This window comes from Balaenoptera musculus, chromosome 1 (genome assembly GCF_009873245.2).
Source record: "Balaenoptera musculus isolate JJ_BM4_2016_0621 chromosome 1, mBalMus1.pri.v3, whole genome shotgun sequence".
Classification (NCBI taxonomy): domain Eukaryota; kingdom Metazoa; phylum Chordata; class Mammalia; order Artiodactyla; family Balaenopteridae; genus Balaenoptera; species Balaenoptera musculus.
Genome location: NC_045785.1, coordinates 107,559,225 through 107,585,677, shown reverse-complemented (window position 1 = coordinate 107,585,677; position 26,453 = coordinate 107,559,225). Strand labels below are relative to the sequence as shown.

The following is a 26,453-nucleotide window of genomic DNA, read 5'->3' as shown; positions in this document are numbered from 1 at the left end:
GTGTAAAATGTGTAGGTTTGGTAAACACATAGGCCTATACTGAAATCCCAGGTCTGCCATTTATGAGCTAAGTGGCTTTGGGCAAGTCATAACTACCCTGAGGCTCAGATAAAAGGCTGTGTAGAGCAGTGGTTAAGAATGAAGACAGGGGCTTCCCTGGTGGCGCAGTGGTTGAGAGTCTGCCTGCTAATGCAGGGGACACGGGTTCGAGCCCTGGTCTGGGAAGATCCCACATGCCACGGAGTGGCTGGGCCCGTGAGCCACAGCTACTGAGCCTGCGCGTCTGGAGCCTGTGCCCCGCAACGGGAGGGGCTGCGATGGTGAAAGGCCCGCGCACCGCGATGAAGAGCGGTCCCCGCACCGCGATGAAGAGTGGCCCCCGCTTGCCGCAACTGGAGAAAGCCCTCGCACGAACCGAAGACCCAACACAGCCATAAATAAATAAATAAATAAATAAAGTAGCTATAAATTAAAAAAAAAAAAAAAAAAAAAAAAAAAAGAATGAAGACAGACTTGGGTTTAAATCTAAGCTCTACCACTTAAATCTTGCTTGACCTTGAACAGATTTAACTTCTCAATGTCTTGACTTTTTTGACTTTAAACTTATTAGGGTTGTGAGGACTAAATGAGATGATTCAAGTAAAGTGAACATATAGTAAGTACTTAATAAATAGTAACTATTTTTATAGTTACCTGGCCTATTAGGCTGGGACAACCATTCTGTGCCATGCTGGTGAGTTATTTTGTGGCAGGAGGCTCCATGGTGGCCCTTAGTACAATTCACATAGGCTATAGTTTGATGAACATTTATGGAGCACACTTGTTTCTGGGGCAAGGACTGAGGCCATGGTTATGTTGACAGACTTCCCCTCTTTATCCCCAGTCAGCCTGCAAAGGGAGATGGATATCCTTGAGGACTGGTTCATCTAATTCTCTCTCCACATGATTAAAAAAGTACTTTTAATATTTTTCTCCACCTAGAGATCCCTCTCTTCTCTATTCCTCAGCACCAGAAAGGGACTTTCTCTAACCCCAACCTATTCTTCAAAAAGCCTGTTACCTCTTTCTTCCTTTGAAGCAGAGCCAGTTTGAGAAGCAACTGTAGAAACACCAGACTCTCCTCAGACACACAGGTGTTGCTTTCTTCTCATCGTTGCTCCTTTGTTCCTTTATTCATTCTTTTGTTCATTCACTCATCAGACATTAAGCACCTAATATATGCTAGGCAATTTGAATAATATAAAATGCAACTCCTACCATCAAAGAGCCCAGTCTAGTAGGGGAAACAAACATGTAAACATATAATGGAAAATACAGAGACCTGGTTGCTAGATGACATATCAGTATTAGAAATGTGTCGCACACAAGAGGCACACTTTTTTAGGTGAGGTTGGAGGGATTTTAAAAGTTTACAGAAAAAAAAAAAAAGTCTTGAGGGGCCACCAAGTGTGAGAGGAGGCATTCCAGGGAGGATTAATCACCAGTCGGGAAGGGAATTGTAGTAGATTAGAGCAGCCTGAGCATTAGACTGTTTGTGAAAGTAGTGAGAGATGAGACTTGAACAGGCAGAGTGCAGCTCCTGAAGAGCCTAGTAAACCACGTTAAGAACTCTGAACTTTATCCTGTAGGCTTTCATATGCATTTGAGTGTGCTCTCTCTGACTGAAGGGAGGAGAAAAGAGAGACGGGTAGACTGACTGTTCAAGCACGAATTGCTGAGAATCTGAATTTAAAGGGCAGTGGAAATAGTGAAGACAGTTTTGTGAGTATTTTTGTGGAAGGGAATGCTTAAAATAAAAAAAAAAATCGCTCTTCTCCCTGTGCCCTTTTCTAACGTAGAGGTGCGTTGGGATATTAGGCCTGGTTCCCTTTCTCCACGTTGCGGTGGGTCGTGCATCATCCACGTTCAGTCCTTTGCTCGGCACTACAATCTCCTCCCGTTTCCAAACTGCTCTCTTCAAATCCTTCTTTGTGCCCGGGTTTTTGGCCGCGGAATGGTGGGAGGAAGCAGAAGTAACTAAGTTGGCAAACGTCTCTGGATAGAATCAAATCGTCGTCACCAGTGGTTAAATGCGACAGTTGCTAAGAGGCGTGCACGCCGGGAGACTCCTGCGGCTGCGCTCCGGGGGGCGGGGCTGAGGCGGGGCTTGGGGTGGAGCCGCAGCCTGGAACTGCGGGGAGGGGCGGGGCGGGGCAGGGGGAGGAGTTTTAGCCGGAGCCCGGGTCTGGGGACTTGGGAGTCCCTTTTGCGATTGAGCAGGTCGGAGCTGGGGGTGGGTTCGGTTTGGGAGGGTGAGGTTTGAGACCAAGCCCCCGCGGGGACTGCAGGATTTTTGCCTCCGCAACGGCGGAGTGCGGCTGGGCCAGGGGCGGAGTTTTAAGCCCAGCCCTCGGATTCTTGCTTCTGATTGAACGGGGTGGGTCCTGGGGCGGGTCCCGGTTTGCTTTTGACAGCTCTCTTACACAGCTGCAGACGAGTCCGGTGGGTTCAGGAACTTGTGACCCCGCTCTCCGCGCGTCCCCGTCCCCCCGCGGCCCCGGCCCCGGCCATGAAGCGCATCTTCTCCTGCTCCAGCTCACAGGTGGCGGTATGTGCTACAATGTCTGGGAGGATGGGCATGGGGCTGGGGTCCAAGCCCTGTGGTGACAGAAGTCCTGAGTCCCATCTCCACGCACCGTCGCCTTTTCTCTTTATCGGTCTTTCTAGCTCTTCCGCTCCCGCAGTGCAGCCCTCCCGCCCTGCCTTCCTCAAGACCCTGTACCCCCCAAGGTCCTTTCCCTTGGCCCTTTCTTGTCCTCCAAGCATCTACACCCCCAACTTCTGATATGTTTCCGGCAGCCCCTGCCACCTCCCAAAGGCTCTGTTCTCTACTTCTCTGTTTCCCAGTACTGAACTACCTTCAAGCATCTGTCCCATCCCCAGCCCCTGCTCAGCCCCAAGCCCCTTTCTATCTCCCAAGTACTGCCCCACGCCCCATTTACCAGCCCTGCCTTGTCCTCACAAGCCTGCCCTCCTGTATGGCCCTATCCTGGCTCTCAGTCCAGCAAGTACTTCCAGCCCCGTGCCTTCCCCTAGCCCTTCCTCATAGAGTCTTCTCTGTCCTTGCCCCCATCTCACCCCATGCCACTTCCACTTCCATTCTCTCATCACCACCGCTGGCTCTCAGACATCACTCCAAACCTCTTTCCAGTCGGTGCTCCGACAGCAGCAGCCTTCTCCTGTTCTCCCCTTCAAGCTCTGCTCCTCTCTGTCCAGTGGCTGTTCAACTCCCCGACCTCCTTCTGCCTGCTCTCTGCAGGTTAATCTTGCAGTCCGGCCTGGCCAGCCTGACAGGCTCTGCCAGAGGAGGACAGTTGCCTGGCTGCTCCCCAAGGAATGGGTAAATTGCCTGCAGACTCCACTCTGGCCAGTTCACTGCAGTGCCTGGTCATCACACTGGTTCTTGGGCCAGTCAAGGCCTTCTGCCTGCTTCTCCCCAGAATCTTCCTTCATTCTAGACCCTCACCCAGTTGTTTAGGGCCTATACTCTCTGCTTCCTTTGACTGAGCTGGGGAACGGTAATGGTGAGAGGCGAAGAGGATAAAATGGATTCACTCTGAGAGTTCCCAGGAGAAGCCACTGTCCTCCCCATGTCCTCCCAGAACAAAACACACGGAGGAAGACTACAGAAGGGAGTGGCTAAGGGAGGGTATAGCTTCTTCTTCTCTGAAGATCTCTTACAGAGAGACCCCCTAGCTAGGGATGAAATTTTGTGTGGAGACTGGGATGACGGTTCATTTTGAAGTGAAGTAGTCGACTACCTGTAGTAATATTGCTTAGCCTAACTTGACTTTGTGGTGTCATTCATTGAGCAAACGTGAGAAATGCTCAGCTCACTCTGCATGGGCAGGCCACAGAGGCCTGGAAGTGACCTACGAGGCAAGAGTAGGAACTCTGTTGAGGCCTGTTCTCGTCCCACTTAACGTTTGCTTCCCCACTTAGTTTCCACACATTAATCAACCAATCAAAAGGCATTTACTGGAGGATTACTGGACTGAATGTCAATATTATGACGTAGTAGGAGTGTGTTTCATGTTTCGTAATTGCAATCATTGTTGCTTTTGTTGTGGTCATCCATGTACAATGCTTGGTGTCAGTCTATTTATCTCTTGTAAAAATAAAATACAGTGTGTGTGTGTGTGTGTGAAAAAAAAAAAAAAAGACATTTACTGAATGACTAGTAAAGGTACCAGAAACTGAGGCTACCCAGAATGTCTTAACTCAGGATGATTTTCTTATTCACATGGACTCTTCCTTAGTTACTGAAAGTCCTCCACATTGCCCTGCCCTTTCAGGTTTGTGGAGTCTGCCTGCTCCTTAGGAATCAGGAAACTATCTCATTCTTCCTGATTCTTCAATTGTTGGTCAATGGCTACTTTTCAGGATGCTGGGATGAACAATGGGCTGAATGTTGGAATTTTAAAGCATTCCTCTGTCCTTCTTCATCCCAGCTCTACAGAGGTTTGGCCATGAAGAATTTCTACCCATTCTAAACTCTTCTTAGTACAAGATTATAGGTAGTAAATTAGGTGGACTTAGAACTACTTAGCTGGAAAGAAAACTGTTTTCTCAGTCAGGGTATGGATCCAATGAGATTGAAAATAGACCAGTTTAAGCTGTAAATTGTTTCCTCTTGAAACTTCCCCACACTTCTCATGATAAATTCCTCCACTCCCTGGGTGGCTAACCGCTCTGAACCAGTTTGTCAGAGAAATAGTGTGACAGCCTTCCTGACCACTCCCAAAGCCTGGCTTCCCAGTCATGGCAGAATATTGCCCCTTTCCATCCCTGCTCCCACCCTTGGATCCAGACTGCACCCTCAGATTGAGATAAGGACTGAAGGATCTGTGATCATTTAAAGATTAATCTAAGTCATCCAGAATACGTATAGGAAGTTTAAGAAACAAACAAACAAAAGCCAGCTCCTATAATCTCATTTTGATTTAGTCAAGTAGAGGATACCTTTGAGGGTGTCTTACATAGGCAGCTTACTCTGCCTATGTAGGAAGTAAGTCAGAAAATAGCTTTAAACAGTAGGCACTGGATCAGCTTAGAGGAATGTCAATTGCATTTTAAATTTTTTTTTTTAATTTTATTTATGGCTGTGTTGGGTCTTCGTTTCTGTGCGAGGACTTTCTCTAGTTGTGGCAAGCGGGGGCCACTCTTCATCGCGGTGCGCGGGCCTCTCACTGTCGCGGAACACAGGCTCCAGACGCACAGGCTCAGTAGCTGTGGCTCACGGGCCCAGTCGCTCCGCGGCATGTGGGGTCTTCCCAGACCAGGGCTCGAACCCGTGTACCCTGCATTGGCAGGCAGACTCTCAACCACTGCGCCACCAGGGAAGCCCTCAATTGCATTTTAAAAATTGAGAGACAGCTCCTGGTTCCTCCAGGGCAGCATTTCCATTTCCATTCACCTGTCCTACAGAGGTAGCCACTCTCTCTGCTGTTTCTCTCTCTACTGTTGGTGGTCACAGACACACGACCAGAGATAAGGAGAGGCTGCAGTTACTTCTACAAAGCCACCCCCCCAATCCTACGGGAGATACAAAGCTTATCCTTGTTTTGAGTCTGCTGATTGATTTGGTGATTGCTCCCTTGAGGCTGTGTTGGTTATCCTCTTTCCCAAGGTGCTGGGGTGAACAATAGACTGGATCTTGGAATTCGGAAGCAACCCTCTGTTCTTTTTTTTTTTTTTGGTACGTGCCATGTGGCCATGCGGGATCTTAGTTCCCCTACCAGGGATTGAACCCGTGCCCCCCTGCATTAGGAGTGTAGAGTCTTAACCACTGGACTGCCAGGGAAGTTCCCCTCTGTTCTTCTTCACCCTAGCTCTGCGGAGGTTTGTCTGTGAAGAATTTCTACCTATTCTAAATTCTTCTTGGTATAACAAGATTATAGGAAGTAAATTGGTTGGATTTAGAACTATCTAGATGGAAAGAGAATTATCTACCTTGCTAAGAAGCACCTTTACCATCTATACAGCTTGATTGGCATACATTACCCGATATGATCAAGATCCCTTCCTCCCACTCCCCTGGATAGAGAATTCTGAGCCCAGGAACATCCAAAATGTGCCAAGCAAGGCTAGGAAGGATGGGGATTAGGACTAACATTTATTGTGTACCTACTACATAACAGACAGTGCTAGGTGCTTTATACAGTGTTATTTTATTAGCAAACTGAGGTTCAAAGAAGTTGTTACATGCCTCAATTCACAAGGATAGAAAGTGTTAGAATCAGGATTTTAAACAGAGAACTTCAGAGTGAGGTCAGCTGATGGTGGTGTCCTGTGATGGAGGTGTAGTTCTAGCTGTCTGCTTTTTCTGAGGGTGATATGGCCCCCCAGGGGGCATTGGATAACGTGTTATTACATCTCAGTTTGTTGGTATGTGGAGCAGTCATTTTGCTTATTATGTCCTTTGAGAATTAACCTGTTTGGAGACTCTTCTCCTTGTACGGAGTAGTGTCTGAAGGTGGGTGGCTTTACCCTGGAGGTGGTCTTAGACTGTTTATTTGAAAATAAGTAAACCTTCCATAGCTCCGTAGTAAATGGCCTGGTGGTGAGAACTAGAATAGGGCATCTGATGGCCTGGGTTCTAATCTCAATTTTACCACTATTTTGTGGTGTGACCCTGGACAGTTATCTAACCTCAGTGTGCTTCAGTTTCTTCTCTGTCAACTAGATAAAATAATATCAGCCCTAACTACTTTCCAGGGATGTTGAGAGGGTAATTGAAATTGCACTTAAAAGGGCTACGAGGAATTACCTCACGAGTATTACCTCAGAATCCATCTACCTTAGATAATTTTATGGTTTAGGCATTTAAAATCTTTCCTGTTCTCGATTAATAATTTGCCCTGGCTATGTATCTGAAAATGAGTTGGCTTCCATAGACCCTTTTTTCCCCACCTCCTCCTATAGCCTCTTCTTGTTGCAATTACACCTCATAAAATGCAATGTGCCCTGCCACCAGTCCCACACTGCTTCCTGTTTTTGTATAAGGATGCCATACACTTGAATAGCTTTTTACAGTTTACAGAGAGATTTTATATACGTTAGCTCATTTAATACTCACAGCATGATGAGTTAGTTATTATTTTCCACATTTTATAGATGAGGAAACAGATTAGAGGTGTTCAGTGGCTTACTATAGGTCACATAGCTGAAGTATGTGAATTACTGAAGTAGCTGAACCAGGCCGTGAACTTAGGCCTGCTGACAAATATTCACCTAGGGCCATTTTCACCATTCCACAGATTTTTGCCTCCTTTCTTCCTTTCCTTTCCTTTCCTCTCTGGACCAAACCAGGCTTTTCCGTGCTTTCAGCTCTGGATGTTTTTACACCGCTCTTTCATGTCCTGTGATACTTCAATTATTGTAATTACCCCACCACCTGAAAAAGTCAAGCTGGCATGGTAGAACAATGCGTGCCCAGGTATGGCTGTTGTCTGGGACAGCTGCACCCTGCCAGGAAAATGAGGAGGGAGGGAAGGGTGGAGGAGGGGAGCTGCCTCCTCAAGCCTAGCTAGAGACCTGTCTTTGCCTTTTGGTGGTTGTTGCCATGGAAGGGGAAGAAGGACTAGCCAGAGGGCATAGGTATGAGAAAGGAAAACGAAAACTCTGTGCTTCTGCTCCTAGTTTTGTGCCCCAAAGCCAATGGGTAGAGATGCTATGGATAGGTATTTGGACTCCTAGCCATGACCCAAAGCTAGGTGCCTTGATTTCTCAAATATCTGAGAACAAAGAAACAGAGGAGCACGGGGGTTGGGGCGTTGAGAGGTAAGGTGAACCCAGTCCGGAGTGGTCAGTTTGGTTCAGTTTGCTCCAGCAAGACCTAAAGAGCAAAAGGGAAAGGAGTCGTGGCTACGATTGCTAGGAGGTTGTGCACCTAACAACAATAATCATAATGCTGATAAAAAGACATTTGAAATACTATGCATTCAGTCCTCAAAAATGATTTTTAATTCAGTAGTCCAAGCACCTTTCGGGCCAGGGCTGGCAATAACTGGCGGTAGTCCCCAGTGGCATATGAGTTGGTGACTATTTAACTGGCCCACCTAGAAGGACTAAATGATCTAGACTGAGTGACTTGTGGAACATTGAAAGGATCTCAGGGATGTCCCTTTTCCCTTGCTTGGCATCCTAACCATGTTCTTCTTTTCTTTCTCCACTGTACCCCCGCCTCTTATATTCACACAATCTGTGGCTCTGGACCAGGTGGAGAGATGGAACCGCCGTGATCAGAAGCTTCTGGAGGCAGTGCAGCGGGGGGACGTGGGATGCGTGGCTGCTCTGGCCTCCAAGAAATCTGCCCGACCCACCAAGCTAGACTCGAACGGCCAGTCCCCGTAAGTAAGCCTTCTTGATCCCCACCCTTGGTATGTGGTTCTCTTTAAAGACCCCAAACCCCAATATGATGTAAGACCAGGAAATGCCTACAATGTCAGAGCCCTTTTTTGTCTTAATTAGCAAGTATATCAATAAATCTTCGCTACATATCAAGTGCTGCACAAAGTGGGGGAAGAAGATATTGTCCCTGAGGTCCACACACCTCACGACCCACATCAACAAAATTGACCAAAAAAGGACATAAAGCCCATGAAACAAACGGAAAACTGAAACATACACTACATAGAGTATTTCTTCATTGTACAAATAGGAGGGTGTGTATGCTTGAGAAATTAGGAGTGCAGTGGTGGCCATGAGAGTCATGTGGCTGGAAGGGGTGATTAGGACAAGAGGGATACTAGCCCTTGTCTCTTCCCAAGTCAGCCTGCAAAGGTCCAGCCCTCTGCTCTGGCCCACTCTGTGACACTTCCAGTCTGCTAAGTGTCCTGTGCTGAGTTACAGGTAATTATGTGTTCCCTGGACACCCCTGCAGTACTCTGAGATTGCTTGAGACCTGTAGCTCTTATTTCTACCTTTGCTCCCAGCCTCCCCTGAAGTTTTAATGGTAGGCCATTTATATAGGCTTCTCTTTCTCAGAAAGTCAGGCTACGGGAGCTTCCCTCTCTGCTTTTGGGATTGGCTTCGGGGTGACGGAGCTTAGTAGGCAGTGCTTATTAAGGTTCTCCCATTCCTCATCCCCTGGTCCCTTCATCCTTCTGCCTCTCGGCGTTGATTCTGGCAGGTTTCATCTGGCAGCCTCCAAAGGCCTGACAGAATGTCTGACTATACTACTTGCAAATGGGGCTGACGTCAACAGCAAGAATGAGGATGGTGAGTTAGACTAAAGCACTGGGTCATGCTGCTTGCTTTTCCCTTTACAGCAGCAGTCGGGGGGTGGGGGGCCAGTGCTGGGCCCTGCTGGAGGTTCCAACTGTAGCCCTCCAGCTTCTCTCCTCATAAGTTCTGGCCAGTCTCCTTCCAGGGGTTCCGCTCCCTGCAAGCTGGGCCTACCTCACCCCCATTCCCACCTCCACCGCAGGTACCAGGCACTTGGGGAACAGGAATTTCTGGCTCCATGTGGCTGAGAGCCTCTCTGTCTAATCTCCCTCTGATTATCTGTGCGTCTCTTGCCTTCCCTCCCTGTGAGTCATTGGTATGCATGGCGCCACCCACCCTCCCTCTCCCCTTCTTTCCCTTTCCAGGGAGCACCGCCCTGCACTCGGCCACCATTTCCTGCCAGCCACAATGTGTCAAGGTCCTGCTGCAGGTAAGAGCAACCCCTGATACTACTCCTGTGAAAGGAAGAAGAGGACCCAGAGACTCCTTACTCTGTCTTGTACTCACCAGCAATATTTGGTCAAATGTACCCCTCTCATCCCCAATAAGAGAGCTAGTAATCACTTATTCATTAGTTCGCCAACATTTATTTAACACCTGCTAGGTGCAGGCACCCTGCTTAATGCTGCCCTTGAGGGCATGTCGTAAAGCAGCGTTGCCAGGGACTGACTGCCAGTCAGTCAATGTGCATGTATTGAGCTCAGCTACTGGCAGAGGCACTGCAGAGACTAACTGCTGTGATGATGGGCAGGTGGAAGGATGGCAGAGGTGTTCACATTAAACCCAAAGCCTGCTGTCTGTTTTGAGGAGTTTGTGGTGTAGGGGTACAAAGAGAAATATACATGTGAAATGACAGGTGGACAATTCAGAAATAAGTCTCCCAAAGTTCAAAGGCACAGTTCAACAGGCCATTGTGCAAATGGATGTTCTGCTTTGTTCTTCCTGGCCCTTTCCAAATTTCCCAGTTATGATCCTAAAATACCAGACATAGACTCAGGTGTCATTTTCCCTAACATGTTTATCTACCTATAACCTGATTTTTCTTAGGCCCTAGGTTTATGAACCAGGGCTGAAATTCAAGGCTGCCTATCATCTGCAAGGAATAAATTGGACTTGCCTAGTAGTTGGCCAAAGTCATGGTCCTCCTGCCCCTCCCCACAGTACTGTGAAAGCTGGTGACCCAACAGGGGGTATGGGATGAGAATGTTGACACCACGCTCCATGCTGCTTCCCTTTGTGGCTCTTTGCAGCATGGTGCCAATGAAGATGCTGTAGATGTGGAAAATCGTAGTCCACTGCACTGGGCAGGTGTGTGCCAGGGGACTGGTGGGAAACAGGGCTGCAGGGACCAGAGGGTGGGGAGGGAGCGGGGGATAACGTTTGGTGGGAAGGGCAGGCCAGAGCTGACTGCTGAAATGGTCGGAGGGGATGCTGCGTCATGGTCTGACTAGGTGTCCTTCCTGCTTCCCCTTAACCCGATCATCCCGCAACCCTCCGTAGCCTTCTCTGGCTGTGCCTCAAGCGTGCTCCTCCTGTGTGATCACGAAGCCTTCCTGGATGTCCTGGATAACGTGAGTGTCAGCTGGGCAGCTGGGCAGGGCCCTACGTGGGGAGGCTGCTGCTTTCTCTGAACTTAATTAGCCAAGTTCCATGACCAGGGGTTGTGTAGCACCACCTCCTCTTCCTTCTCCCCATGCCCCTCCTCCTCTTCCACACAGAGTGGTTAAGGCTTATCTTCTGGAGAGCTTCTAACCCTCTGAGAAGGAGTATTTAGCCCCAGCATTGGGGCTTTTTCCTGGAGAGGTGTGGGAACAGGGGAGTTGGTTGCATTGTGTCAAAGCCCTGGTTCCCCCGGCTCCTCGTGAACCCCCTTCCCACAATCTGTGCAGGATGGACGTACACCCCTGATGATTGCATCGCTGGGTGGTCACGCAGCTATCTGCTCACAGCTACTGCAGAGAGGCGCCCGGGTTAATGTCACTGACAAGAATGACAAGTGAGCCTTCCCCGTCTTCCCACCCCAAATCCCGACCCTGACCAATCTAGAAAGGAGCCACTGGGCAAAGTGTGTGTGTGTGTGTGTGTGTGTGTGTGTGTGTGTATTGGGGAAGAAGGCAGGTTGGTCTCTGTTTTCTTGGGAACCTCTCTCCTTCTCAGTGGTGGTTCAGAAGAGCACTGCTTGTTGCTTCACTGTTTTCCTCTTGGTAAGTTGAGAACGTTTTCCTTATACTTTCCTATTCTGTTGCTGACACTGCCATCTTCCTAGCATAGGTGACTCTGGAAGTAGAATCAATACCTCTGGATCCACTAGTTTAATTTACTGGTTTTCGAACTATCTTCTAAGCAATGGAATACTTTTTCCCCAGTAAAGAATTTATGCACAACCTCAATATATAAAACAGATGGAAGTGGAGCCCTTCCAATTGGCCCCCTGCTTTCTGATGCTACAGCTCCAAGGAATGACATTTGAAAAGTTCTGGTCTGGCCTCATGCTTTGTCACTGGCTGGTGTTGGTCTGTGGTTCTCCTGACCACACTGAGTGAGAGCTGACCTTGTGAGTGGATTTTTTGAAACCAGGACTCCTGGATTCCGTGAGAAAAGCTTATGCTCAGATTTGTCCCAACCCATAGATCGGCTCTGATCCTGGCCTGTGAAAAAGGCAGCACTGAGGTGGCTGAACTGCTCCTGAGCTATGGAGCAGATGCAGGGGCGGTGGACAGCACGGGGCATGATGCTTTGCATTATGCTCTACGCACACAAGACAAGATACTGTGGAGGCTGCTGCGGCAGGCCCTGAACCGGCAGGGGCGGGGAGGTAAAGCCAATACCCTTTTGTAACTTCAAGATGCTCCTCGATAGACTTAGAATCAGAGAAGCGTCTTAGAATCCCATTTATTTCCATGGAAATAATAATTGTCACTTTAGTTGAGAGTTTACTTATTTATTGCTGCTGCTCTGAGATGACACCAAATTCCCAAAAGCACGGTCACAAAATTCTTCAGAGCAGCCTTGTCTCTCACTGAAGGCAACTCTGGCTAGTACTATTGCTAGCATTTATGAGTTGCAATTGTACATCTATTTAGGTGATTTGATGGTCAATCTCTCTCTCTCCCCTACTAGACTGTAACCCCCTCAGATGACAGGCCATCTCTGTTTTGCTCACCATTGAGGTCCTGGTGCCTATAACAGTGCCTGGCACAGTGTCCAATAAATAAGTGAGTGAATGAAATGAATGAGCTGGCATATCTCTGAGATAGGAAACGAAGGTTGCTGGACAGCTAGGGATCCATCAAATAGGGGTGGCTTTCCCTATTCGACATGTGTGGTAAAGGATTAACACTGAGGGGCCACTCCTTTCAGAGAAAGTCTGAAGGCAGAGTGTGGGCTAGAAGCACGTGGGCCCTGTCTCCTCTCTCATTTTCCCCATGTCTTTTCATATAGGTCAGGGGTTAGTTCAACATCCAGATCTTGCATCCCAGGTAAGACCCTAAGTGCCTTCTCCTTTTGCTTCTGACCCACCCCAGGCTTTCCCGCTGGGATATCTCCCAGGCAGTGATCACTGGGGCATCGAGACAGTCTAAGAGAAGAAAGGCCCTCTTGGGCTAGCTGCCCGGGTTTACTTCACTGTTCCTTTTTCTCCATAGGCCTCTCCATCTGAGCCTCAGGTGGGTTCTCCATGGAGAGCGGAGCCTGAGGAGGAGCAGGAGGAAGAAGAGGATGAAGATCCATGTTCAGAGGAGTGGAAGTGGAAGTATGAAGAGGAGCACAGGAAAGTTTCCCAGTTGGAGCAGGAGCTGCTGCGAAATACGGAAGAGTGTAAGGCTCAATCTGCAGCTTATTTGGGCCTGGAGAACCAGATTCAAGAACAGGTTCAGGAGCTGGGGCTCCTCCTATCGCAAGAGCCCGGAGCTCCAGGAGACCAGGGCTCTAGTCTCCGGCCTGGAGGAGATGGCATGGAGCAGGGTCGTACCCTCGACCTGCTGGCTAAGTGCATACAAGAGCTAAAGAAGCAGCAACAGGCAGCAGCCGCAGCTGCAGCAAAGCCAGTAGTAGCTTCCAAGAGGGCTGAGCATTCAGCTGGAGGGGTGATCCAGTATGAAGCCCATGGAAGGTCCCAACCAGAAGAACAGGAGCCACCCCAGAGCCCAAGGTCTGAGACCACTGGGAAATCCACAGGACAGCAACCGACCACCAATGGTGGGCAGGCCCTTGGCCCTGATCATACTGACCAGCTGCATGCTGGCCAGAAGGTGAGGCCCCAGGCCCCAGGGGCTGAACCAACAGGCACAGTGGCTGAACCAGTGCGCACAGCAGCCATGAACCAGCTCCTGCTACAGCTGAGGGAGGAGCTGGCTGCCGTGTGGCGAGAAAAGGATGCAGCCCGGGGGGCTTTATCAAGACCAGACCCGGAGGGAGCTCTGGGGACTTCCCGGGCTGAGGCCGCAGCAGCAGCCTGGGAGAAGATGGAGGCCAGGCTGGAGCGGGTGCTGGTGAGGCTGGATTGGGCAAAAGCAGGATTACAGATGAAACCTGAGGCCCCTGCCCAGGAGCCCAGAGAGGGAGCCCCAAAGGCAGGCCCAGGGGCCATCACCAAAGAGGGTGAAGGGAAGGAGGAAGGGGCTCCTGGGGCCTGGGGAGAGCCTCTAGGGGCCCCTGGAGGGGAACAGATGCCAGGAGGGGGCCTGGCGGAGGGACAGCTGGAGAAGGAGGTGTCAGCACTGAGGCTGAGCAACAGTAATTTGCTGGAGGAGTTGGGGGAGCTGGGCCGGGAGCGGCGGCGGTTGCAGGGGGAGCTGCCGTCCCTGAGCCAGCGGCTACAGCGGGAGTGCGTGCCCAAGCCAGAGGCGCAGGTCCGGCTACAGCGGGAGTGCGTGCCCAAGCCAGAGGCGCAGGTCCAGCTACAGCAGTTGTGGTGGAGCGTGGGGCTGCTGACAGATGAACTGGCCCTGGAGAAGGAGGCCACCGAGAAGTTGCGGAAGCGCCTGGCCTCCCAGAGCAGAGGCCTCCGGGGACTGTGGGACTGCCTGCCCCCGGACCTGGTGGGCAGGGGGAGTGCACGGTGCCCAGCAGCTGAGCCCCTGGAGGAGCTGCAGGCCTGCGTCAGCGCCCTGGTGGCCAGGCACCGCGAGGCCCAGCAGGTGCTGGCTCGGCTAGAAGAGGAAAACCAGCAGCTGCGGGGCTCCCCTGCCCAACGTGGGGAACCGGGCACCTCCTCAGAGGCCTCAGCGTCCCTCCAAGTTGAAGCTCTGGAGCAAGACCTGGGGAAGCTGGAGGAAGAGCTGCGGGCGGTTCAGGCCACGATGAGCGGGAAGAGCCAGGAGATCGGGAAGCTGAAGCAGCTGCTCTACCAAGCCACGGAGGAGGTGGCTGAGCTCAGGGCCCGGGAGGCGGCCAGTCTGCGGCAGCACGAGAAAACTCGGGGCTCACTGGTGGCCCAGGCCCAGGCTTGGGGCCGGGAGCTAAAGGCCCTGCTGGAAAAGTATAACACGGCCTGCCGGGAGATGGGTCGGCTGCGGGAGACGGTGGCCGAGGAGCGGCGCAGGAGCGGGGACCTGGCCGCGCGCGCGGCGGAGCAGGAGCGCCAGGCCAGCGAGCTGCGCTTGCGCTCCGAGCAGTTGGAGAAAACGGCGGAGCTGCTGAAAGAGAAGGTGGAGCATCTCATCGGGGCCGGCCGGGACAAGGAGGCCAAGGTGAGCAGACCAGGCAGCCGAAGGGAGCGTCAGGGCAGGTTTCTGTTTGTTTAGGGTTGGCTGACCGGAATCTATCTTTGGTCCGTCCGATTAATACCCCAAACGGAACACCAGTCATTTGCAAGGACCGCACTCTGTTCTCCTGGGTCTGAGGGGGTCTGGGATTGAGATTGGAGGTGAGGTAAGTATATATAAATACAAGAGAGAAGGAGGGCTTAGGTATTAAAATTTGGGACGCAGGGTTCAGAAGCAGTGTGGTCAGGGCTACCACCGTTGGGGTACTATGGTTCAATCAGCATTTTGACTTAGGTAGTGTATTAGCCTGCGAAGACAGCGGATGCTGTGGTGAGTCGCTGTGGTTTTGCTAGGGTTCTGAGGAGGTGCCTGGGGTAGGGGTTGCTGACGGGTTAAGAGAAGTAGACTAGACTGTAGTCCCTTTCTCCCCTCCCACTTCAGTCAGAGTGGGCTCTACAAAAGATTTCCGTTGGCAAAGAGGGTGCCAATGCAGAGAAAAACAAAAGTTTGAAAACCATTGTGTTAGATACCCGAGTTTCCTAATGATTGCTCCAAAAGTGAATATAAGTCTACAGGCTTCCAACAGACATGTTTTACAAATTCGAAAACATCAATTTACAAATGAATTTAGTAATTGTAGAACTACCTGTGCAGTGAGTGAATTCAGACTTATCAAAGTTTGTGTACATGATCAAATTTATAAGGATTAAAAAATATAGGGAGTATACATTTTACGGACTATAAAGGACATAAAAATAGAAGGAACGTTATACAGAATAGGAATCAGTGTGGGGTGGGGCTAATTAAAGAAAGGAATTTTCTGTTGGTGTTGAAGGGGAAGATAAAAGTAGACAAATGAGCAAAAGAAAATAGTGTAGTGGGCTCCGAACTGAGGTTGTCTGCATTTGAATTTCAATTTCAAAACGAACTGATTGGGAGTTCCCTGGAGGTCCAGTGGTTAGGGCTCCTGGCTTCCACTGCAGGCGGCCTGGGTTTGATCCCTGGTCGGGGAACTAAGATCCCACAAGCTGCATGGTGTGGCCAAAAAAAAAAAAAAAAACGATTGATCTTGGGTGAGTTATCTAAGCCTCAGTTTTCTCATCTATAAAATGCGGATAATAACAGAGTTGTGAGAATTACATTAAATAAGACATTATATTTAAAATAGGACAATTTTTGGCAAATGGCTAGTACTCAGTAGAAGTTAGCTAGTTTTATTATTCCTACTACCACTATTCCTATTACTGCTGGTTATTGTTAACTGCATTTGTACCTCAGTCTCACAAACCACAGAAACTCATCTCCATTTTCCTCAGTGGTCAGTAGGCCAAAGTAGGTCAGGATCCAGTACAGAGTTAAGAGTGTGGCCCATGAATTCAAAGAGATCTTGGTTCAAATTATGATTTCATCACTTATTAGCTGTATGATTTTGACAAATTACTTAGCTCAGGCACCTTATCTACAAAATGTGAATAATAATACTTCTCTCAGAGAAGGATTATTCTTCTCAGAACAGAAGAAGAGCTCTTTTGAGTATTAAGTGAGACAATGTGTGTAAAAGTATCTGGCAGGTATTAAATACCCAATAAAAGGAAACTCACCTTGACTTTGGGTGGTATTGGGGTGGGAAATGACTGGGGCCTCATTGGTTCCTTTTCTTTCCTTTTGACCTCAGATCAAGGAATTGTTGAAGAAGTTGGAGCAGCTTTCAGAGGAGATTCTAGCAGTTCGGGGAGAAAATGCTCACCTTGCCCGACAGCTGCAAGTATGTCTGGCCCTCAGGGGAATGGACACTGCTAGAGAAGAGGGTGCACAGTGGAAGTGATGTACCTGTGGGAGAGATTCTGGGGATTCCAGAGGCCTGGCCAGGCAGTGGTCTAGGCTGAGCCAGTGATGGGCCAAGGGAGCCTACCTGGCACAGCTGAGCACTTCACTTCATTGTTCCTCATGCTTGGGGGATGAGGGTGAGTGTGAGAGGCTGGGCACATGACCTCCCATTGATGCCCACTCCCAGGATTCCCAGAAGAACCACGAAGAGATCATCTCCACCTATAGGAATCATCTGCTGAATGCTGCTCAGGTGAGCCTGGGGGCAGGTAGAGGCAGAGAGCTGGCCAGGGGGCATTGCATTTGGCATCCCTTCTCTTACCTGCACAGACTCGTCTCTCAGGAAGCTGGACTTTAGATGTCCCAGTACCAGGTTTCTGGATCTCATTAGGCAGACTGAGAGAAGTTATGCATGAATGTGAGGGGGAGAGGTGTTTGCCCCTTCTTTTCAATTCCCTGATCGACTGTAAGGCTTTTGCCTGTCCCCTATGCCCCTTCTCAGTGTCCTCCTGAGCCAGCTTATCCCTCGCCAAGGAAGAAGAGGTGGGTGGCTCGCTCCTTTATTAGGAATAATAATAACTACAAAGAATCGAACACTTATTGTGTACCCGGTGCTTTGCTCCATATTCACAGTTGTAACCTTCACAGCAATTCAAAAAAGTCGGCATGATTATCTTCCTTGTAAAGATTAGGAAACAGCTAATGAGAAGTTAAGTAGTATAAGTGAGGGCACGTAGTTAGTAAGTAGCATCCTACTCTACCATAGAAACTCTCCCTTTCCTGTCTCTCTCATTTCCTTTTCTTCGTCTCCTTTTGTTTCTTTCATGCTGCCTACAGGGCTACATGGAACAGGGTGTGTACAATATCCTACTGCGAATCCTCAGCATCCAGGAGGAGTGAGGCATCCTGTGCCCTGAAAAACATGGGATCTCTCTGTTGTGAGTTGTGGTTTGAGGGTGGTGAGGGAAGGAGCTTGGGAGAAAGGAGGCTCAAGGATAGAAATTGGAGTCTCCTCTTGCCCCATGTGGTAGCTGACACTAGGGAGTCCTGTGGGGCATAGAGCGTTTGAGGTGAGGTCAATTGAGAAGACATGATATGGGGAATCACTGGGTGGAGACAGGAATCAGTGAGCACGTAGACTGAAGGGGTCTGACTTATGAGATGGAGACAGAAAAGAGGAGTTGAATGACTCTCCTAAGGTCTGGGGTAGAGAGATACCAGTGAAAGTGGAATGGTGGGATAGTGGTGCACAGTTGTTTCCTAGTGTGGGACTCTACAGATTCCAGAATCTCGCCTTCACTCCCACACCACTCATTCAAAGTGTAGTCATCCTCCAGCCTTCTCCCTGCCCCTATGCAGGCAGCCATCTTCTCCAGTCCAGATAGATGAGGATCATCTTTAGCATCTTGGCATGGGTGGGAGGAGACTGAGGGTATAGAAGTGTGCATTTCATGCTTGAATTTCTTCTTTCAGGGAATAGAGCATCCCTGGTTGCCAGAGCCTCCAACGGGCTGTGGTGGGTGGTGGGTTGGCCACTATGGGTGTGTGGGTGGGGCTTCACCTGACGTTATGGACCACAGACCTGAGAACCTGAACCCTGGAATCAGCATGCATGAGATCAGAGGAGGTGTGCATGGAAGCCAGCTCTGTGGAGAATAAAGCAGGAGGCAGGATGATGTTGGGTGTCATTGTCTTTACTGCCTAAAGGGGCATGGGGGAAGGAATCTTTTTCATTCCTTTTTGATCACAAATGGCCCCATAAGTTAGCTGCTTTCAAACTTTGATTATGATCCATAGTAACAAATACATTTTACATCCTGTGTGTACATACCTGAAATAATATTTACCCTTACTATTTCTATTCTGTTCTATATTCCGTCAAAAAATATTGGTTACAATACATCCACTAATGGGTCAAGACCCAGTTTGAAAAACAGCATTCTCACAGTTTGAAAAACAGCCCTCTGTAAAAATGGAGATTGACATTCTTCCTTTCTCTTTCTCAAATCTGCTTCTTACTGACTGACACACCTCTAATCTTTTTCTCTACCTTGGGACTCCTCAGTCCACTATCTTTTTTAAGAAGGATAGATGTAGAGTCCTAGATTTTCTTCAAGATGTACAATCTAAAATATTCTATCATGTGTTAAACCATGTGTCTAGATTTGAGGTGCATGGTCTTATGTAGTCAGTGTTCTTTGCCCCAGGTGCAAAGAGGGATGAAAAGTCTGATTCCTGGAAGAGGGAAGAAGGGATACTCAGCTTTGGCTTCTTCCCCCCAGTTCTGTTCTCAGGCTGAAAAAATGTATCTCTTTGGGCCACTTCCCCTGGGTCTCCTCCCCTTCCTGCCCCTCCACCAGCCAGACTGCTAGGTGAGAGTGAGGCAAGTGAGTTCCTCCAAAATCTGGAATTGCAGTTTGGTGGCCGCCACACTGATCCCTCCCAGTTCCTTCTCGCAGCCCGCCCCCTGCTGGGTTATGCTGGGTCAGGCGGCAGCGGTTTGGCAGTAGAGACTGACTGGGCTGAGAGAAGAGTGGGGAGGGGCCGTCGTGGAAGACAGGGGGCCACTGGAGGGCTGCAGAGCCTCGCTCCAGGGTCTGGCCAGGAAAAGAGCAGCTATGTAGATTAGGTCCTAAAGAAGATGAGGGTCAGCTTCGGGGTTTATGTGGATGGGCACAAGACTGCTTTAAGGTTGGGAGAATGAAGAGAGGAGGAATTGATGGGGAAAAAGAAGGGTGCAGCTGCCAGCAGAGCATCAAAATGTCCAAGTCATTTCTATTAAGGGGAACAGAACCTCTCTTTTCCTTTCTACCCTTAGAGTTACCAAAGAATAGAAAAGGACTGTTACATTCCTTATTATATATGCAGTGTGGGGTGGGAAGAATGAAGAAACTGCTGAGAGAAGGGTCCAGAGAGGGGGAGATCATTTTGCTAAGTTCAAGTATGAGTCAGGAAACAGCTCTGGTAATGGAAGCCAGGCCCTTGGCTTCCTCTGGAGCTCCTGGAAGCTGATCCCAGGATGGCTGAGCTGTGGGAATGGTCAGTGATGTTAATGATAACACAGAAGTGGAGCCTTCTCCAGCCCCTGGTCTTCCTAAACAATCTCCCTCTATACAGCCCCATAAACTGTTACCCCAACACCCCCAAGCCCTGAAATTTTCCTTGATTTCATAAATAAATCTTTCTTTCTCAAAGTAGCTCTAGTCTTAATGTTCCCCTCTTTCCTCCTGGGCTGTCTCTTCAGTCGGACTTCTGTAAGGACTTATTACTCCTGCTTCACTTTCCCCTTCGTGCTCCAGGCTTCAGATGTGAGTGCATGCGTGAGAGTAGGTGAAGCTCGGTGAGCCATGATGGGGTTCAGAACATGTTTTTGAATGCCTTTGATCTGAAACTTGGTTCTGATTTGCAGCTTCCCTCCTTTGTCTGGTAACATTACTTTATTAAACTGATATTTAAAGGGCCTACTAAGTGCCAGGCACTGGGGATAGAGAGAACTTGCAGGCAGGATCAGACTCAGGCGCCCTGGTTCCTAGTTTTATGTTATCCTGTAGGGATGCTAGAACTTATAACTGCAATTAACTCTTTTTTTTTTTTTTCTTGTGAATTTGTTTTTATTGGGATATAGGGGATGGGTTGCGAAATATCTCCGTGGGTTATGCCCCATCAGGGAAATGTCCATTCTAATCTCCCTGGAATAGCTTTTGGAACTTTTTCTTGGAGCTTCTGCTCTTGCTATCAGCAGCCTCTTTAGGTCCACTGCTGAGCGGCTCCTCCTTGGAAGAGAATTTCCTCTTTTTCTTGGGGACTCAAATTAACTATTAAAGGAGATCCCTCCTTTATGAAGTCACTAGGAATCAAGGTGAGGTTTTTTTTCTTTACATTTTTACAGCTTTATTTGGGTATAACTGACATACAATAAGCTGCATGTAAAGGGTACAGTTTGATAAATTTTGACATATGTGTACACCCATAAAACCATCACACCGTCAAGATGATGAACATCTCCATCACTCCCAAAGAGTTCCCCCATCTCTCTTTTTTTTTTTTAAATCCTCCCTCTTCTCCTTCCCCTGAAACCACTGAAAATTCTAGAAGATACAAACTAGTCCATAGTAACTTTTGATGTAGAGGACTTAACAGAACAAAAAATGAGCTCAGGGCCTGATGAAGATTCAAGTGTTGGAGGGAGCAGTTGGGATTTAGAACCAAATACCGGAGCTTAATATTCCACCATTGCTGGCAGCAGAGCAGCAAGAAAAGAACCTGAGTGTCAGGAGAGGGCAGACATCCTCCCTAGGGACAAAATCCACAAAGTAGTTGGGTATGGTCCAGTTCAACAGGTACCTGGGGATGTTGGTATGCTGGCACCTTCAGTCTTACAGCTGTGGGGTCTCATGGGAAGGATTATACTGAAGGTTTAAGCTAAATGAGAGGATTACTCATATAATTTATTAAAGCACTCTTTTTGTATGCCAATTATTGGTTTAACCATCTTGCTGCTGCTAGACTGAGAACTCCTGCAAGGATTTTATGTCCTCACCACCTAACAATCTTTGAACAGCATTCAAATATTTATTGAACAAATGACATTATCACTTAGGTCCCAGCCGACTACGTATAAAATGCTATGAATTTTTCCAGTACCTAGTTTGGGTAAACTGCGCTCACGTTGGTACTTTCAAGGGACCTGCCTACGAGTGATTAGTTTAGTTGAGAATGGGGCCTCTGGAAGGTCTACGGCTTTGGAGGAAGGAGAGCAGGCAGTTCAGAGTGGCAGAAAGGTGCCCTTTTTGGGTGAGAAAACCTCCCCTCTGTTCCCTTTCAGCTACTCCAAAGCTGTGGGGTCTCTGATGATAGTGTATTTGAGGTAGGGGGTAGGGGACCACAGGCAAAGTTAGGGTTTAGGTAGAGTTTGGATTTTAGCAGCCCATGTTTTCTTACCCTTAGCGAGAGAGACTCTAAGTAGGAACCTCTTTATGCGATCAGATTCCTGTTCCACACCGTCTTATTTGCAGCATTCTTCCACCCCAAGCGCATACACGAGTTTGCAAGGGTCACAGCGGTAGTGAGAATGGGAGATACAAGAACTTCTCTCCTGATCCACTCACTAGACGAGTTAATCTCTCCCGGCCGAGCTCTGAGTCCCTGCCCCTCCCGTCTCAGGCTCCGCCCCCTCCCCACTTCTCCCGCGGTCCTGGCGGGCTTACCCAGGAGGGGGGCGGCCCCAGCCCCAGCGCTGGGCCGGGCGGAGCTCCCGCCCAGGCGGAGCTGCGGCTGCAGCGTCCAGCTGCCGGACCGACCTCCAGCCGGGCAGACCGCGGGAGCGGCGCCGGGCCCCCTACCCCCACCTCTCCAGCCCACCCTCTGAGCCTCCCGAGCCCCCTCCCCGCTCCCTGCAACTGTGCTGGTAAGTCCCACTCTCCGCACCAAACTTTTTTGCTGCCGAGTTTGAGTCCTACCGCCGGACCACGAGATACAATGTAATTGGGGGGGAGGGGGTGAATTGAGAATAGAATGAACTCTTCACGACACCATAGCGTCCCTAAAATGGATCAGATCTCCCCCATTTCCCGAATTGGTAGAACTCTTGAATTTAGATGCTTAAACTTGTAGATAGGGAGCTGAGGGTATTTCCTCGAACTTCGCTACCCCCTCCCCCATTTCTCTGAGATTTAGCCCTTCCCGATACTTTCTCTCCATATTCCAAGTATCTTTGGCTCCCTAAAAGCTCATCCCTTCCCAACTCCGGCGTGGCAAAGCCCCCTCCCCCAGGTGCTTCGGGTCCACCTCCTCTCCCATTCCCCCTGGGACCCCGCAATCCTTCGGGCGGTACACTCCCTCCGGGTCTACCGGTCTGGCACACCGGCCAAAGACGTGCAGGGGCTGGGTTCGGCTGTGGAGGGAGGGGCTGAGGCTGGGTCCAAAACCCGGCGGGCGGGGCCGGGAAGGGGAGGTGTAGGGGGCCGGACTGGGCGGAGCAGGCGGCATTTGCGGCCGGCGCCGGGGTGGAGAGTTGTGCGCCGGTCCCTGGGCCTGAGCTCGGGCTCGGGCTCGGGCGCCTGCGATGTCTCAAGATGGCGGAGCTGGGCGAATTAAAGGTACCGGCCCCCTCCCCCATCCCCATCTGGACTGAGCCCGGCTGTACGCCGAGTCCGGGAAGCGACCGAGACTGGGTGCTGAGGGCTCGGGTGGGGGCCGGAGACGTGGCGGGGACTGGCTGCCGGGGATGGTGAGAAGTGGCTGTGGGCGAGGAAGGGGCTGCGGCGGGGCTCCGGGGGCGGGGCCGCGGGGCAGATATAGGGGTGGGGCCGAGGGGAATTGCCGCAGTTGGGGGCCGAGGCGCAGGGGGCGGGGACGCGGGGTAGAAGTCGGATTTGGTAGTAGGGGCAGATGTAGTAGGGCCAGGAGGAAAAGCTGCTGTAGAGGCAAAGGGGGCGAGTCGATCAAGGGCCAGAGATGCGACAGTAGGGGGCAGATGTTGGATGTGACTGGGGGGCAGATTACGGGTAGGCTCCTCGGGGGAAAGACGCTGAGAGGATAGAGGCTTTGGGGCTGCTATTGGGATCTGAGCCTTGGGAAGTACCAGTAGGCGGCTGAGATCTAGGGGGCGGGGCTGTGCGGGGCTAGATCGAGGGGTGGGGCAGAAGCATCCTGGAGGCTGAGAGGAAGGTCCTGCCTTAGTGAGTCGGTATCTTTGGGCAGAGGAGTGTGAAACTATGGGATAGAAAGGGAGAAGTTCTTGACAAAGCTAATGGAGAAATAAAGACAGGACAGAGGAAATTAGGATGGGGAGAAAGGTAGAGGAGCAAGTTTTTAATCATATTCCTCAAAAGGGGCCCAAAGCCATAATGTCTCCTATGAGGGGAAGAATTGTGGAGGGCTAGGAAGGCCTGCCCGTGGCAGGGTCTCCTAGAGATTCATAGAAGTGAGTCCTTTAAAGAGAGAGCTTACCGCTACCAGAGACTTGAGGATAACCGTATCTGAGGACATCTCATAGAACCTTTAAAAACCATGGGGTTCATCCCCCTGTCTCCTGGCTTTATTCTGCCTTTTGAAATGGAGCCATTTTCTTGTGAGGGCCTGAGGTCTGGTCACTGGGTCTAGCTGCCTAGGAGAGCATGCAATTCTGCACCCTGGCTCAGGGGCTGCTCACCTTCTCCTCACCCTCCCAGGACCTCTGTTTAGAGCTTTCCTCTTCTCTCTTCCACCCCTGTGGAGGAGGGGGAGGATCACTTATTTTCTCTGGGTAGGAGAGAAGCAGGATATTAGTTCCTGGCAGATGGAGTAAACGGGTAAACAGGAAGGATACCTGGATTCCACAATTCGCTGTTAACCTCTCACCCCAAGTTTTGGTCCTGTTTCTCTCCCACAAATATAGGACTGAGGGGAGGGTGGTTATGTAAATGACACTCAGAAAGGATTTGGGGGAGTTATGAGCATTGAACCCTGACCTGAAAACCCTGGCCACAAAAGCTTCAGAGGCTTCGGGAAAATAGCTGAGGTAGATCGAGGTGTTGGGAGGGGTGGGCCGTGGGGCACAATCCTCCAGCCACCTGGCCTCTTTCTTCTCTATGGGGCTGTCTGGCCTGAATCCTCATCTTCCCCCTCCTTCTCCCGGTTTCCTATCCTCTTCCCAGGAGCTGGGATGGATCTGAGTGTCTGAGAAAGAGCAGGAGAGGAGATAAGCAGCTTACAGGAGGGTCCAGGCTCACGGCAGGGATGGAGGGAAAAGGCTGTAGTGGACTCAGAAGTGTGCTTCGGGGTGGCATGCTGTCTGCACCCTGCCCTCACCTGTTCAGCTGCCAGGCACGGGGAGTTAGGGCTGCTCAAGCCTGGGGGGCAGTGGTGAGGTGATCTGAGGGTTGCTAAAATGGGACTTAGATGTCCGTTTGGCCAGGTTCGCTGTCTGGCAGTAATCCACTGGCTGCAAAGCACCTTTCTGATTAGCGCTGGAGGGCAAGTGCATTGCCCACCTAATAGCTCAGCCCCAGTGTCTTGGCAGGACAGCCCTGTGCAAGGTATGATTCTCAAGCTTCTCTGGTCTCCACAGCACATGGTGATGAGTTTCCGGGTGTCTGAGCTCCAGGTGCTCCTCGGCTTCGCTGGCCGGAACAAGAGTGGACGGAAGCACGAGCTCCTGGCCAAGGCCCTGCACCTCCTCAAGTCCAGCTGTGCCCCCAGCGTCCAGATGAAGATCAAAGAGCTTTACCGCCGACGCTTTCCCCGGAAGACCCTGGGGCCCTCCGATCTTTCTCTGCTCTCTCTGCCCCCTGGCACCCCTCCTGTAGGCTCTCCTGGTCCTCTGGCTCCCATCCCCCCAGCCCTCTTGGCCCCTGGCACCCTGCTGGGCCCCAAGCGTGAAGTGGACATGCACCCCCCTCTGCCCCAGCCTGTGCACCCTGATGTCACCATGAAACCATTGCCCTTCTATGAAATCTACGGGGAGCTCATCCGGCCCACCACCCTCGGTATGGCTCTTTGTGGCCCCTGGGTCTTCCTGGACTCTGTGCCTCTTCCCCAGGCCTTTCTTAGGCTTTAGTCCTGTGGGATCAGCACCCTGGAATAGGGGCAACTTCTGTGGCTGCCTGTGCACGGGCTTGGGAATAACTGCCCCTTTGTGTCCTCAGCATCCACTTCTAGCCAGCGGTTTGAGGAAGCGCACTTCACCTTTGCCCTCACTCCCCAGCAAGTGCAGCAGATTCTCACATCCAGGTACATCTCTTTCAGTCGTCCTGCCTCATCCTTGGGTGGTTACCCTTAGACTCTGCTCTCTGACTTTCTTCTCTTCTGCCCTGCCCTCCTTCCTCTCCATCCTCCTGCACCTGCTTTGTCCCTCATTCTCTTGTATGTCCCTTCTCTATTCTCTGGACATCTAACTTTCTGTGTCTCTGTTCACCCCTGCCCTTCAGGGGCCACATACTGACATCTCTCCTCCCTCCCTCTTCCAGAGAGGTTCTGCCAGGAGCGAAATGTGATTATACCATACAGGTGCAGCTAAGGTGAGTTGATTCTCCCTCCCCTCAGGGCTCCCACTGAGGGTGGGAATGAAGTAAGGGTATGACAGTTACTATTAGGAGATACCCTGCTCTGCCGTGTCCAGCCCAGCCCTGGGGTTCTTGTTTGGAAGCTGAAGGCTACAGATATCCATGACTGATTTTCTGAGGTTGCCTGCCTCTCTCTGCAAGAACTGCCTCCCACCCTTTCATCTTCTCTCATCTCTTACCAGGTTCTGTCTCTGTGAGACCAGCTGCCCCCAAGAGGATTACTTCCCCCCCAACCTCTTTGTCAAGGTCAATGGGAAACTGTGCCCCCTGCCGGTAAATGCTCTTCCCTTCTTCTGGCAGTAACCCCTTCCCTGTTTTAGTTCCTGAATGTTACATCAATTATGAAAGAGACATGCCTGACATAGTAGGTGCTCACTTTACTGACTGAATCAATATAATCTAGAGAGTACCAAGATAGGGCTGAACGAGGGTTCTCTCAGAACCCAGAGGGGGGATATTAGTTCAACTCAAAGGTTCAGGAAAGATTCTCAGAAGTGATGACCCCAGAGCTGAGGGTTGGAAGAAGTGGGGTATCCCTACTCTTCCTCTTCAAGAACTCAGTGAGCAGGTTCCTATTTATCTGGTCAGTGAGTAAGTTCTCCTTTTTCCC

At 50.3% G+C, this 26,453-nt stretch overlaps 1 protein-coding gene across 10 annotated transcripts in view; it reads left to right on the top strand.

The window, feature by feature from the left end:
- Window positions 1–488: 488 nt before the first annotated feature.
- LOC118896832 (E3 SUMO-protein ligase PIAS3) overlaps window positions 489–26,453 on the top strand; it is a 39,331-nt gene continuing 13,366 nt past the window's right edge. The window contains exons 1-16 of one of the 10 annotated variants that reach the window (XR_005020305.1): window positions 495–2,587; window positions 8,260–8,390; window positions 9,173–9,261; window positions 9,633–9,697; window positions 10,518–10,575; window positions 10,768–10,838; window positions 11,157–11,263; window positions 11,898–12,082; window positions 12,709–12,746; window positions 12,912–14,957; window positions 16,648–16,737; window positions 16,987–17,052; window positions 24,850–25,267; window positions 25,427–25,511; window positions 25,748–25,798; window positions 26,026–26,116. Coding sequence is in view for 8 of the 10 variants with exons in the window: in XM_036855297.1 (XP_036711192.1) it covers window positions 2,549–2,587; window positions 8,260–8,390; window positions 9,173–9,261; window positions 9,633–9,697; window positions 10,518–10,575; window positions 10,768–10,838; window positions 11,157–11,263; window positions 11,898–12,082; window positions 12,709–12,746; window positions 12,912–14,957; window positions 16,648–16,737; window positions 16,987–17,052; window positions 24,850–25,267; window positions 25,427–25,511; window positions 25,748–25,798; window positions 26,026–26,116 (3,630 nt within the window). In the remaining 2 variants the exon portion in view is untranslated. Of the gene's footprint in view, window positions 2,588–8,259; window positions 8,391–9,172; window positions 9,262–9,632; window positions 9,698–10,517; window positions 10,576–10,767; window positions 10,839–11,156; window positions 11,264–11,897; window positions 12,083–12,708; window positions 12,747–12,911; window positions 14,958–16,647; window positions 16,738–16,803; window positions 17,053–17,636; window positions 17,738–18,272; window positions 19,991–22,016; window positions 22,207–22,785; window positions 22,898–22,923; window positions 23,029–24,849; window positions 25,268–25,426; window positions 25,512–25,747; window positions 25,799–26,025; window positions 26,117–26,453 lie in introns of those variants that run through there. The other 9 variants (XR_005020304.1, XM_036855297.1, XM_036855288.1 and 6 more) reach the window with 9 other exon arrangements.